Below are 13,659 nucleotides of genomic sequence, written 5' to 3'. Positions count from 1 at the left end.
ATGTCAGAATAATTTACAAAATTACCACATACCATGAGAGTGAGCCATCTGCCAGTGTCCGATATTGGCCCTGTGTCCATCCATCATGGCAAGAGGAAATGATACAACATCCCCAGCAGCAAAGACATCAGGTACACTGGTACGCATAAACTAGAGGAAAAAAATACAGCAATCAATCCCTACTATGAATAGGTCTGAGAATGGTTTCTACTGTTTGTCACTATGGCGTTCCTATCATTCTTATTCTCCATTGCAGTTTTATACAACACATCTTCCTTACAAAATTAGGTTTCCTTTACCACTGCATAGACCTATGGCTTTACAGACATCAGGTTCACAGGAGGACTTGAAGTAGACAGTCAGAATAGTAAACATCCCTCATCCTAAAGGTCTGTCTAAACATTGCAGAGACTGGAGCTACACATCATAATCTGAGTCATTTAAAAGGAATCTGGGCCACAAGCTCAGTATGTATATTTTGGGCTAGTCTAGCAATCCTGAAAGATTGCAGTGGAAGTCTACAGTATTTCTGCTTCTCAGATGTTGTTACCAGTTATATTCTGATCAGTAATCAAAGATAAGAAGAAGAGGTGCTGGGAAATTACTCTAAAGCCATGTTTGGAGACACTGGTAAAAAAGGACCCTTTTGCATTGATTTGCATGCATATTGAAAAACAGAGCATGATGCATTTTTTTTACTGTATTGTGGATTAAAAAAGACCATTGAAGTGCTTAAAGCGTACCGGAGGTTTCAGGTTTTCTAGAATTCCCCTACCCGCTGATTTGCTGCTGTTTCCACCCTGTTCCATGTCTGTAAGTTCTGATATTCTGCCAGTAGTTAACTGTCCTGCACTTCCTTTCCCTGACTTCCTAAACTGCATTGCATAGGCTGTGGTTCAAGCACCAGGAGGCCTGTATCTGAATGTCTGCCCTCTGCTCTCTCAGAATAATTCAGGCATTTTGGCCAGATGGGAAGTAAACCCAATATAATATGTGTATACACACACACACAGAAGTAGCAGAGATTGTGGAGATAGTGATCAGTGTCTGAAGATCTGTCAGCCTGCAGTCTCTGAGTGCATAGAAGAGCCCTGTGAAAACAGCTCAGATGTTCTAGTTACTACAGAAGCTCTGTACCTAATGACAGACAGTGGATTACAGAAAGCTGGAAGGGAGACCCCTAGTGGTAGTCACTTCAAGCATGCTTTACAGCAGTAAAGCAACAACATGTTTAATGCAAGTGAATCACAAAAATGATGTCACTAATACAAGCAAGTAAATGAGCATAAGTTGTCTGAATAATTCGTACCTCTTTAACATATGGATGCCTTGGTGTTTGCATTCATTCTTCCTATTTTCTATGGGGCAAAAACAAATCCGTTTTTGCCCCACAGAAAATTATGCTATGGAATGCAAATACTGATGAAATACTGATGCATGTCCGTTTTGTGGATCTGTATTACAAAGGTTTACAAAGAGATTTGTGTTAATCAGGCCATACAGTTACCAAAAAACATCAAAGCTCTTCTCACGTTTCATTTTCGGCTCCATCCCTGGTTACAGTATCACAAGTCCATCACAAATGCTGAAAATGGCATCAAGATAGAACTCTAGACTTGTGATTCCGTATAGGGTCCTGTCTCGATGCCATTTTCAGCATTGGAGATGGATTCCTAAGACTGTAACCAGGGATGGAGCAAAAAATTAAATGTGACAAGAGCCTTAGGCTACGTTTGGCTTTTATGTGTAAAATAAAGACTGCTTTGGTATCCGCTTCACAAGGTTACTGTTCCTTTCTGGCTTTTGAGGGGGATAGAATCATGTAGTCAACTAAAATGACAGAATTAATTTCTTAGAACTTTGACCATTCTAAAATATATTATTTCTAATAAAGAGCATACATTTAACGCTCTAGGCAATTTTGCACACATTAACAAATTCAAAGTATCGTACATACTCAAGTCTAAGCCGAGTTTTTCAGCCCATTTTTTGTGCTGAACAAGCCCCCCTCTGCTTATACTCAAGTGAGGTAAAAAAAAAAAAAAAACCTGCAATACTCCCCTCCCAGCCAGCGTCTGTGTCCCTGACGTGATGGTCTCCCCGGCGGTGCGGCACACTGCTTGAGACTTCTCCCAGCTGTGATCTCCCTGCTCGGCTTTGAATTCCCCCACCATCAGCGCTGTGATTGGATTGAGCGCCAACCTATCACAGCTGGCGTGCGATCATTCACAGCCATCCAGTGAATGATATCACTGAATGGCTGTGATTGATTTATCGAGCGCTGGCTGTGATTGGCTGTCACGCAATCCAATCACAGCGCTTACTTACACAGCACTGACAGCAGGGGAAATCAAAGCCGAGCAGGGAGATGACAGCGGGGAGAGGTCTCAAGCAGCTAGCCACACCGCCGGAGAGACCACCACGCAAGCGACACAGATGCTAGATGGGAGGGGAGTATTGTGGGGTTTTTTTTTAACATAGTATATACTCGAGTATAGCTAGGCTTATTGTTACAGTACTAGTGGGGTGCACAGGTACGTACGGCGCGCGGCTCCCTGACTCTCATCCATGCCAATGTCCCTTCCTGGAGAAAGCCCCAAAAGGTGGACACATCCAGGCCACCAACTCTGATCCAACGCTGCCTAGTGGCAGGACAGGAAGGAACCGCCGTACCTATGCAGGTGACTACTTACTAGTACTGACAGACTAGGCCGATGGGATAACCAACAGGAAAGAAAACCACAGAACACAGGCAGAGCTGGATCAGGACAGGGAACTTCCACTGAAGCAGGACCGAGGTCAAACACACAGAGGACAGAACCAATAACTAAGTGTCACTGGGTGCTTAGAAAAAAAACCCGAAATGGGTGGCAAAGTTGAATCAAACTTTTACCAACTTCATAATAATCTCGAACTGCCTGGGGAGACATATTTCCTCTTGAAAAGTAGCCATTTGTTGCGATATTATATCACATGTTTACCTTTGTCCCGTTTTGTCCTACGTAGACTCCACTCTTGCTCTTCCATTCATTTTTTTCCTGCTCCAGACTACTCAGTAATGCCTTTTAAGAGGCTACTAAACCACATATCTTACTATGATGGCGGTGCTCTTCAGATAATTGCTTAATTCTATGCTCAAAGTACATTTCAGGTCTTACAGGCCTTATGGGAATTTCATATATGAAACAAAAATAGGAAAACGAGATTGCTCCAGTTGGATCTTATAAGCCATTAGTATCATAGATTTCCGTTAGTGTAATACACATTGTTAGTTTTTCCAAATCTACCCTCAGGCTCCATTTACAACGAGATCATTCATAACGACATAGAAAGAGAAGTTTTTGTGAGAAGCAAATACAATGCTGCGTCTATCCCCTTACACAAAGTAAAGCTGGCTCACAGATATGTGCATGCTGCGATACATGGCATTCAGTAATACAGGACACGGCATAGGATAAGCACCTGGTCAACATAGATCGCTCCTTTAGTATCCACAGCAATTCTGCTGCCTTTCAGGAAGTTGGACGCAGGGGTTACACCTGAGAATACAAAATATTAATGAGCAGTTATCCAGGATGATGCATCAACAATACAATATATAAAACAAAGCTGCCAAACATTTATCTTGTAGAGATGAGCGAGTATACTCGCTAAGGCACATTACTCGAGCGAGTGGTGCCTTAGCCGAGTATCTCCCCGCTCGTCTCTAAAGATTCGGGGCCGGCGCGGGTGACAGGTGAGTTGCGGCGGGGAGCGGGGAGGAGAGAGGGAGAGAGAAAGAGATCTGCCCTCCGTTCCTCCCCGCCGCTCCCCGCCCCCCGCCGGCCCCCGAATCTTTAGAGACGAGCGGGGAGATACTCGGCTAAGGCACTACTTGCTTGAGTAATGTGCCTTAGCGAGTATACGCGCTCATCTCTATTATCTTGTTATTCAGACTTGAACTTTATCAATGAATGTTTCAGAGGTAAGGGCAGATTCACATCTGCATTGGAACCTCCAGTTGGGAGAGGGGAATCCCTGTGGCCAGTTTCCCAAATGGAGAAGGAAAGCGGAATCCCCAACGCAGGTTTGAAACTGCCATAATTGACTTTAGATATAACACTGAACATGACTTGTACACTGAATGGCCACTTTACTACAAACATCCATCTAGTAACATGTTGAACCTCCTTTGGCTTTTAGAACCACAGCAATTCCTGGTTGTTGCGTCCATCCACAGCCAGAGGACCCAGGGTGTGCCAAGAGAACATTCCCCACACTGTTACTCCATCTCCACCAGCCTGGTTGAAAGATGACAGTAAAGGGTTCATCAATTCAAAATGCTTGCGCCAAACTCTGACCCTCCCTCAGCATGGAGCAACAGAAATCTGGATTGATCTGACCAGGAGATGTTTTTCCACTGCTTAGTGATACAATTTTTTTGCTCCTCTGCCCACTGGAGATTTGCCTCTCTGTTGCCCTTAGACAGCAATGACAATGGTTGTCTGCCGTTATAGCCCACCTGTGCTAAGGAATGACAAGTTGTGAGTTCAGACACATTTGTTGGAGTATCAGCCTTGTATTTAGCTGCAACTGCTTGACTGCACACCACCTCTCACTTCATCGGGACTATTCTTGGCATCCTCCTCTGACCCCTTTTGTCAATGAGTTTCTTACATTCCCAGGATCTCTTTTTACTGAATTCTTTTCCTCAATCATACTATTCTTGGTATTCTCTCACACCGTTGCATGAGAAAATCCGACAAGTTTGACCTTTTTTTTTTTTTTTAGATATTGGTCCCAGCTAGCCTAGCACCAATGACCATGTCTTGTTCAAAGTTGCTCAGATGCCTGGATTTTCCCATTTCAATGTGGATTCCTTTTGAAACTGAGTCACAGAAAACTTTCTCACTTGATTTTATGCTGCACTCCGAGGTCACATGTCTAATGTCCATACAGGAAAGCTCCAATCTTAAAAGGAGTGGTGTGTCTAGTTAGGCGGCTATTCAGTGTATAGAGAGACTGTACGGTGGCCAGAGTAAGGAGTCATAGGCACATCATGTGCTGTTGTACGGTGCCCTTGTATAGCATTGTATTGCAGAAATATTTTACCCAGGAAGTAGTGGGTGCCATACGGAAGCGGTCTACCGCCACTCAGATTGCACTGAGCTGTATAATGCTCCATCTGCATGAACCATAACTATATGTTTAACGTAAAACAGTACTTTAACTGCAGATTGGTTACTGTAACCAACATATTTGATTGTTTTATGACATTTCATCCATATTACAACAGCTTTATATTACATTACCTATCATTTCATCTGCTGTCCCAACTGTGCTGGACTTCCAAAATATTGACACATATGTTACCTATAATATTTTATTCTGTAATGGAAGGCTATGCGACCACTGGTTCAATAGGGTTTCTGAAGCTAAATAACTGAGCATGCCCCATCAGCTCTGCATCTGTGGAGGCAGCTAGTAGGTGTAAGGAGACTTATAAGGCCACGCATGCTCCTTTGGGAAATTTATACAAAGGCGAAGCTGGAACAATGCTTCTATAACACCACCTCTTAGTAGGTAGCATTCCTGTAAGTCAATGTAAGACCTTTTACCCGGACTTGTAACTAGGATTAGGAATATAAGCCAAAGCCAGGAGGAAAAGATAACCATGCACAGACAGACTGCTCTGGGGTTTTTGGCCTTCATCAGTGAACAGTAGGTTGTGGACTTGGCTGGGCCTATGAGAGGGTCAGAAGGTGTAACGTTTCTCCTTAGGGAGAGTACCTAGCGAAGAGACTCATAAGGCCATTCATGCTCCTCGGGAAGTTTATGCAAATTAGTTGAAGGAACAAACTTTACTGCTTCTGACCCACGTCATAGGCTTCTCACTAAGCTAAGCCAGCAACCTACTGCACACTGAGGAGGGGGGGAAACCTGAAACTGTTGTCTGTGCATGGTTTAGCTTTTCCTTTTGGAGAAGACTCTGGCTTATATTCAGTCATTGTTAAAAAGCCTCTTAAAAGGTCTGATATTAACTTGCAGTAATGCTGCCTTCTAATAGGTGGCGCTGTAAAAGGCATTGTTCCATCCCATTTAGAAGCAGCTTGAAAAAGGCAGAAAGCCATATACCGACTGCTTGAATTGTAAATAAACAGGAACAAACCTATTCCGACAACCACCACATCAGCGGGAAGTAGAGTCCCATTTCTCAAAAGGACCTCATTTACCTGTGAACGAAAAATGAGCTACTGTCAGGTAAAATAATCTGGCTTTAATACAGCAAGGTATAAAGCAAATCCTGCAATACATGATTAGTCGTGCACAGCTATGATTGTCATATGACTGTACTGTCAAGCAGCTTTGTACAGGATAGGCAATCCTAAGCATTTTTGTAATATGCTTTATTAAGCAATTCTGTACATTTTTTCTTGAAAACCCCTTTTTTGCTATGCAGCTAGGAGAAGACATGGCTAGGGAAATCCATATTCACCTAACTGCATTCAGTAGTAGAGGGCACTCCAGCTGTGTCTGCACTGTTCTAACTAGTGCAGCTGCAGACACATATGTTGCCATTATAACACTGTATTAAATAAAAAGGTTTTCTATTTTATTTTAACCCCTTTTATTCCTCTGCCCCCTGCACTAGTGTTTTAAGTCACTGCCAGTCTTGGAGGCTCTCTGCCCGGTGGCATGCTGTGAAAGAGTAGTCGTTCTACGCTGCTGACAGCTTCTCCCTTTCACAGCTCCTAATCCCTACTGCACTAATGTAATGTCAGAGGTGCATCGGGTTGTGACATACACACCAGAAGCACTGAATCTCTAACAATCCATGGGGTCCAGCGGAGAGTTAGTGCTGTGACAGGGAGAAGCTGTCTGCAGCATAAAATGGCTTCTCCTTCACAAGCATGCCAGCGGGGACAGAGCTGCTGAGACTGACAGTGAGTTATAACACCAGTGCAAGGGTATAGAGCAGGGGGCAGAAGAGTAAAAGGGTCAAAAATAAAATAGTAAACATTTAATACAGTGTTATAGTGGCAACAGCTCTGTCTGCAGCTGCACTAGTGAGAACAGTGCAGACACAGCTGGAGCGCCCTCTACTGCTATGCAGCTAGGTGAAAACGGATTTCCAAAGCAACGTCTTGTTCTAGCTGCATAGCAAAAGAGGGGTTTTCCAAGAAAAAAAAAATGTACAGAATAGGCTAATAAAACTTATTGCAAAAATAATTGCCTCTTCTGTAAATTAAAAATATTAAGTTACAGTTAGACTACAATTTTTTAGTCGTAAGTAAAATCTTAGTTCTGGTGGGAACTAAACTCAGGACCATTGTTACGCTTTGAGCCACCATTTTGATCCTTTTTTCCCCCACTTTCTGGCTCTGTTAACTTCTGTATTACAGCACTGTCCCTCATGTTTACAGGAGGTCTAAAGTCTGAGTTAACAGTAGATAAAGTTGCTATTCTTTCTTTTAGGAACAACTAACCCTTCCCTACTGTGTGTCCAAGCCGCAGTTTATATCCACACATGGGACATTTCAATGCTCAGGAAAAAATGGGTAGCAAAGTTTGTGATGTTTTATCTCATGAAAATAAAAAAAAACCTGAGGCTAAACCTACATTTTTTTAAAATAAACAAAAAAAAAAATAAAGAAAAAAAAGACACTTTTGCTTTTCACGGCCTGATGTTAACAATTACCACAAGTACCTGTGGGGTCAAATCACTCACTATACGCCTTTATGGATTCTTTGAAGGTGTAGTTTCCAAAATGATGTATTTTGTCGAGGGTTTCTTATATACCTGAATGCCTCTGAAAACCTGAGATGTCTGGAAAATGACCCAATAAAAGGGAGGCCACAAAATCCACAAGGTGCTCCTTCTCTGAGACCTGTGTTTGAGTCATGTGGCACACTAGGACTACATGGCAGATAGTTCTAAAAAAAAAAAAAACACCTCTATGTTCAGAGTAATGAATATTTAGATTTGTTTATCTGCCAACTTCTGTCGTGTTATAGAAAAAGATTTAGAAAAAAAAAAATCTAAATTCTGCAAAAAAAAAAGTTTTTCAGATTTTACCTTCATTTTGCTTAATTCCTGTGAAACATCTAAAGAGTTAACAGACTTCATAAATACCGTTCTGAAAACTTTGAGGGTGCAGTTATTAAAGTGGGGTGATTTTGGTGGGGGTTCAAATATAGAGATCCCTCAAAGTCAATTCAGAAGTAAAATAACCCCTTAAAAAAATAGGTTTTGGATATTTGCTTTTGGATGCATTCAGACGACCGTATATCGGCTGGGTTTTCACGCCCAGCCGATATACGGTGTCTCTCTCTGCAGGGGGAGGAGGCTGGAAGAGCCAAGAGCAGTGCTCAGAGTTCCCGCCCCCTCTCTGCCTCCTCTCCACCCCCTCGCCACTCCTCTGCACTATTTGCAATGAGAGGAGGTGGGACGGGGGCGGGGCTAAGTTCTGGGAATTAGCTCCACCCCCATCCCACCTCTCCTCATTGAAAATAGTGCAGGGGGGTTGGAGAGGAGGCGGGAGCTCAGAGCACTGCTCCCGGCTCTTCCAGCCTCCTCCCTCTGCAGAGAGAGACGCCGTATATCGGCCGGGGTGAATACGCGGCCGATATACGGTAGTCTGAATGCGCCCTTAACCTAAGAAATATTGTTCTCGATGTCCAAATAAAAAAAAAAAATCTAAATAAAAGGATGCTTACAGAGTGATGCCAGCATAAGATGGACGTATGGTGTTATTTATTAACTACTTTGTGTGGTCTCTCTTGCAAATCAAAAAATTTAACATTTTGAATTTTTCAAGATTTTTTTGTAAATTTAGGCAATTTTTTTTTATAAAACAGAAAAACATATTAACAAAAATTTATCACTAATATAAAAGTACGTGTCCCAAAAACAACAAATCTCAGAGCCACTTAGATGAGTAAAAGCATTCCAAAGTTACTACCAGATAGTCAGATTTGAAAATGGGGCTTGGTCGGCAAGGCCAAAACTGGCTGCTGCGGTAAGGGGTTAAAAGGAAACTACCAGGAAACCCCAGGTCCTGCCCCTAGAATTAGCCCTAAACCAAATCAGTCTGTTGCACAGTATGTCCACACTGGGTTCTGACATGAAGTATCATGATGTGCAATGAGAAATTGAAGCAGGCAGACCCAACACCTAAACTGAAGGAACAAACAGGCTTTCCATCAGAGCCGAAGATTAGTTGGAGAGTCCCGCCATGTGAACAGCTCCTCTGTATACAATGAGGTTTCCAAGCATCACAAATTACCAGTATGTTACTGGATTGGGGGGGAGGGGATAGTATTTTTTACATATGTGGACTAACTCCGGATCCTATACAGTAATCCTACCTGTCCGTTATTTCCCCGAATCTCTCTGGCCTCTGTCCTCATGTAAAAATTCACTCCACGATCCTTCAGCAGCTGCAAGAGAAATCACCAACAGGTTAGGGCAAGTAAAGATCAAGAGTGTTCTATATTGACACAAGTTATTGTGTTAGTAAGTTTGTGCAGAGCCGCTGTACACAACATAATGCAATTTATTTAGCCCCAAAATAAAAAAACACCTTTCAAATATACTGAAAACTTTGCCCCATCCTGTGCCCTCCTTTCGTCCAGAATGATGACATCAGGCGACTTATAAGACAGTGGCTGAATACAGCAGCAAAGCCACTGAAAGGACAGATTGTCACTTTGTGATTGGCTGCCGCGGTCACATGACTCAACATCATGACACAGAGGTACACGAGGAAGGGTTTCAGACACCGGATACGTGTGTGTGGTGTTCCAGAAACCAGTATGTAAGGAAACATATGAATGTATATTGGGTTTTGTTTTTTTTTAAGTCCCAAACTATAAAGATAACACAAAAACAAAACACACTGTCTATGATAAAATTGTTTGCCACCTCGAGCCAATAGCAAGTTGGGTTTAGGAACTTCATGAAGACAAATTTTCCACCTTGATTCCGCCTGTAAAAATCTTGGCAGAAATCAGCGAATTTCTGCTGCATATTTTGCCATGTATTCACACACGCCCTGTCAATGGGCAAATCTGGGTGTGGAATTTCCAGCCCGACAAACAGTTATCCTCCATCTACAGGATAGAGTACAACTTGATTATCTGTGATGATTTGACACTGGGACCCCTAATGATCCTGAGCAGGGCCGAAACTATAGGGGATGCAGGGGATGTGGTCGCACTCGGGCCCAGGAGCCTTAGGGGGCCCATAAGGCCTCTCTTCTCCATATAGGGAGCACAGTTCTATGAATAAAGCATTATAGTTGGGGGCCCTGTTATAGATTTTGCATTGGGGCCCCGAGGCTTTAAATTACACCTCAGATCCTGAGAACAGAGCTCCAAAGCAGTCCTGCATGAACAAAGCAGTGGTTACACATGCAAACTGTCACTCCATTCATTTCAATGGGACTGCTGGAGATAGTCAAGTTTAAAGAGGTTGCCCACTTGTAAACTATTGCTGGCCTATCATTAGCATAGGCCATCAATAGTAGATTAGTGGGGAATCCACCCGGGGACCCCTGCTGATTAGCTGTTTGCTAGGCTGGTGCGCTTACGCCGATTTCCGCAGGAAGCAAACAGCTCCATTCCCAGTGCAGTGGCTAGGTTCGGTATTACATGAAAACTCCCCATTCACTTCAGTGGGAACTTCGAGTGTAATACCAAGACTGGCCCCTGCAGTGTAAATTGAGCTGTCTGCTTCCTGCAGAAAACAGCTCAATGCAAAACAGTGCACCAGCCTGGCGAACAACTAAGTGGTGGGATCTCCTTGTGGCAGGTCCCTACTGATCTGCTATTGATGGCACATCTGCAGATACCCTATCAATAGTTTACACCTTGACAATCTCTTTAAGACCTTTGCTACATCCAACAACCCCACTGAAGTGAATAGAGCAGCGTTGCATGTGTGCGGCCACTGCTCCATCCATCTGAAGACATGATGGACCCGTGTTCTTGGGATCAGTGGAGGTGTAGAGGGGTGATACTCCCAATTCTGTTTATTGCCATTATTAATCTGTAGGTTGTTTTAACAGGGCAGGTAACTGAAGGTGGTTCAGCAGGGGCGAGTAGTCAGTGCCATTTTGGTGTAACACAGTGCATAAGCAGGTCGGGTAGTAAACGCCAGCTGTTAAAGCCAGCTAAAGATCCCAACATAGAAGGTAGTGGATGGCTCGATTCCGGCCTATAATTAAGACAAGAGTGCTGACCAAAGAGGAATACCGAGGGGGTGGAGAAGGACCAAATCTTGTCCTGCCTGCAAAACCTACAAGCCACCTCCATGAACCACAACATTAAGCGAGCTGCACAGACTGTTTTGATTAATGTTTGGTTCACGGGCACATTGTGATGTGGTAGTAATCTTCATTCAGCTACAAGAAAATCCAGCCCCATGGCCTGCAGCCAAGATTTTTTCAGAAAGCATGACCAAGACTACCAGTACTTGGGGATCTTCCTGCAGTCCTCCGACAGTAGTGATTCAGCCCCTGGACCCATCCGCCCAGGGTCCTATGAAGTCCAGGGGGGACATGGGTGCAAACTAAAGCCTTGGCTGCCTTCTCACCCATGCCTCCTCCTAACAAGGGCTCCCCCTCCATCCTTGGCCATGTCAAACCAGCCCCAGAAGTTGGACCACCACCGATAATCAAGTTATACTCTGTCCTGTAGATAGGGGATAACATGTTCTCATGGTAAAACCCCTTTAATAATATTGCCATTTAGGCGATTGTCACTTTGGACTACCCCGTTCTGTTCAGGTGCCAATACACCTTGAATAGCTTGGCCAAGCATGAAGGCGTTTTCAATGGAGACAGTGGAAGAAGATGGTCAGCTATGGCAGCGACTTATCTCCAAGAAGAAAAGAAGGATCAAGCGTTAAAAGCCAACATTTATGATCCTTTTCCCTGACATCTGTCGGGAAGAGTTGAGCACATTGCACACATCAAATAGTTGGAGGATACGGGCAACCTTTCTCTAGGGGCCTTTAACAGGTTCTTGGTGACCAGCATGGAAATTGCTAAGTAATACAAGGGCACCAGCAGTTCACCGTGCAACAGACACTCTTCTCTGCAGTTCTCCCCTCTGGTTTATAGAGTGTGACTGGGGAGACCAGCTCATTCACTCCATATGTAAAGCAGTTGTCCAAAGTGAACACTTTAATAAAAGTATATATTCTTAAATAATCAGCACAGTGTGGCACATTGCTCACCCCAGTCCATGAAGATCTACTGTATATTTTTATTTGGAGACACTGGCCCTTTAATGTACTCAAGGAAACAAGATCATGTCAAATGTTGATTTAATTAGAAGCAGAATTCTCATGCATGTCAAATATGAGGGAGACTCCCTGGATTTCCTGCTATTCGCCAAGTTCTCTCTCTTTTGGAGCTCAGAAATGTAACAGATCAGTCCTCGTCCACAGTTTATTATCCAACATATCTGACAAGCCACAAGCACAGATGAGAACAGCTTGTAACACTGGGTGACGAGGACAGATCAAATAGCAGTAGAAGAAAGGAAGAAACACTTCAATGTGACCTGATTTTTACAGCATGTCTTGTGCCGTTGCTTCAAGTCATATACAAAACTTTCACTCCTCACCGAGGAAAGATTACAGGCGGCAATTGTCCCCAGCAATAAAGGAGTATCATCTCCTCGCCTTTCAGATGACCCCACTGTTACCACTGAGGATTAGTGGGGTGGAACCTTTATTATACCATATAACTGTATAGCTGTAACCCCTTAAGGACACGGCCTAGTGCGGACCTAAGGACGCGACAATTTTTATTTTATCTTCATCACTTTTTAAAAGCCATAACTTTTTTTTTTATTTTCCCCTGAAGATATGAGGGCTTGTTGTTTGCGTGGCAAGCTGTGGTTTTGTACCACTTTGGGGTACATATAATGTATTGCATAACTTTGGGAGGGGGAGGGGGGGCTGGGTGAAAAAAAAAATCCATTCTGCAATTTTTTTTTCTTACAGCCTTCATCATGCAGTATAAGTGGCGTGAATTTTTCTTTTATTCAATGCAATTAAAAGAACATCAAAACTTTATTTTTACGTTTTTCCACATTAGCACGATAAAAACCTTTTTTGGAAAATATTTTTTTTGCATCACTGCATTCAAAGACCCATAACTTTTTTTTTTTAATTTTCCCCATCAACAGAGCTCTGCGAGGGCTTATTTTTTGTGTGAAGGGCATAGATTTTTATTAGTACCGGTTTGGAGTACATATGACTTTCTTGATCACTTTTGTGTTTTTTTGAGGAGCAAAACAAACAAAAAAGTATTTTGCGTTTGCTTTTTTTTCCTTAATAGCGTCTGCCATGCCAGATAAAAAGTATGTTTGATTTATTGTATGCGTCGTTATGGACGTGACAATACCAAACGTTTTTTTACTTTTTAGGCTGGGTTCCGCACGGCAATTCCATCTGTGGCTCCTAATCCCAGGATTAGCCAGCAAAGTGGACGATAATTTGCAAAAATCTCATCCACGCGCTACGGCCAATCCGTTGCAACCAAGCCGCACGAAAACTGACATGCGGCACGGAATTCAATTCCACAGCATGTCAATTCTTTTCTCTTTTCCTCAGTGGCCTCTCGCCTCTCTATGGGGAGAGAAAGCCGCAACAAAATGCCGATGGCG

The 13,659-nt window shown here is 43.2% G+C and overlaps 1 protein-coding gene across 3 annotated transcripts in view; it reads right to left on the bottom strand.

Moving 5' to 3' along the window:
• LOC136625480 (apoptosis-inducing factor 3-like) overlaps positions 1–13,659 on the bottom strand; it is an 86,509-nt gene that overhangs the window by 27,143 nt on the left and 45,707 nt on the right. For all 3 annotated transcript variants that reach the window (XM_066599680.1, XM_066599681.1, XM_066599682.1), the window contains exons 12-15: positions 9,349–9,420; positions 6,149–6,212; positions 3,463–3,539; positions 33–150 (exon numbers count right to left, since the gene is read on the bottom strand). In XM_066599680.1, the coding sequence (XP_066455777.1) occupies positions 33–150; positions 3,463–3,539; positions 6,149–6,212; positions 9,349–9,420 (331 nt within the window). The remainder of the gene's footprint in view (positions 1–32; positions 151–3,462; positions 3,540–6,148; positions 6,213–9,348; positions 9,421–13,659) is intronic.

This window comes from Eleutherodactylus coqui, chromosome 4 (assembly GCF_035609145.1).
Source record: "Eleutherodactylus coqui strain aEleCoq1 chromosome 4, aEleCoq1.hap1, whole genome shotgun sequence".
Classification (NCBI taxonomy): Eukaryota; Metazoa; Chordata; class Amphibia; order Anura; family Eleutherodactylidae; genus Eleutherodactylus; species Eleutherodactylus coqui.
The sequence above is the reverse complement of the archived record's forward strand: the minus strand, read 5'-3'. Positions and strand labels throughout refer to the sequence as shown.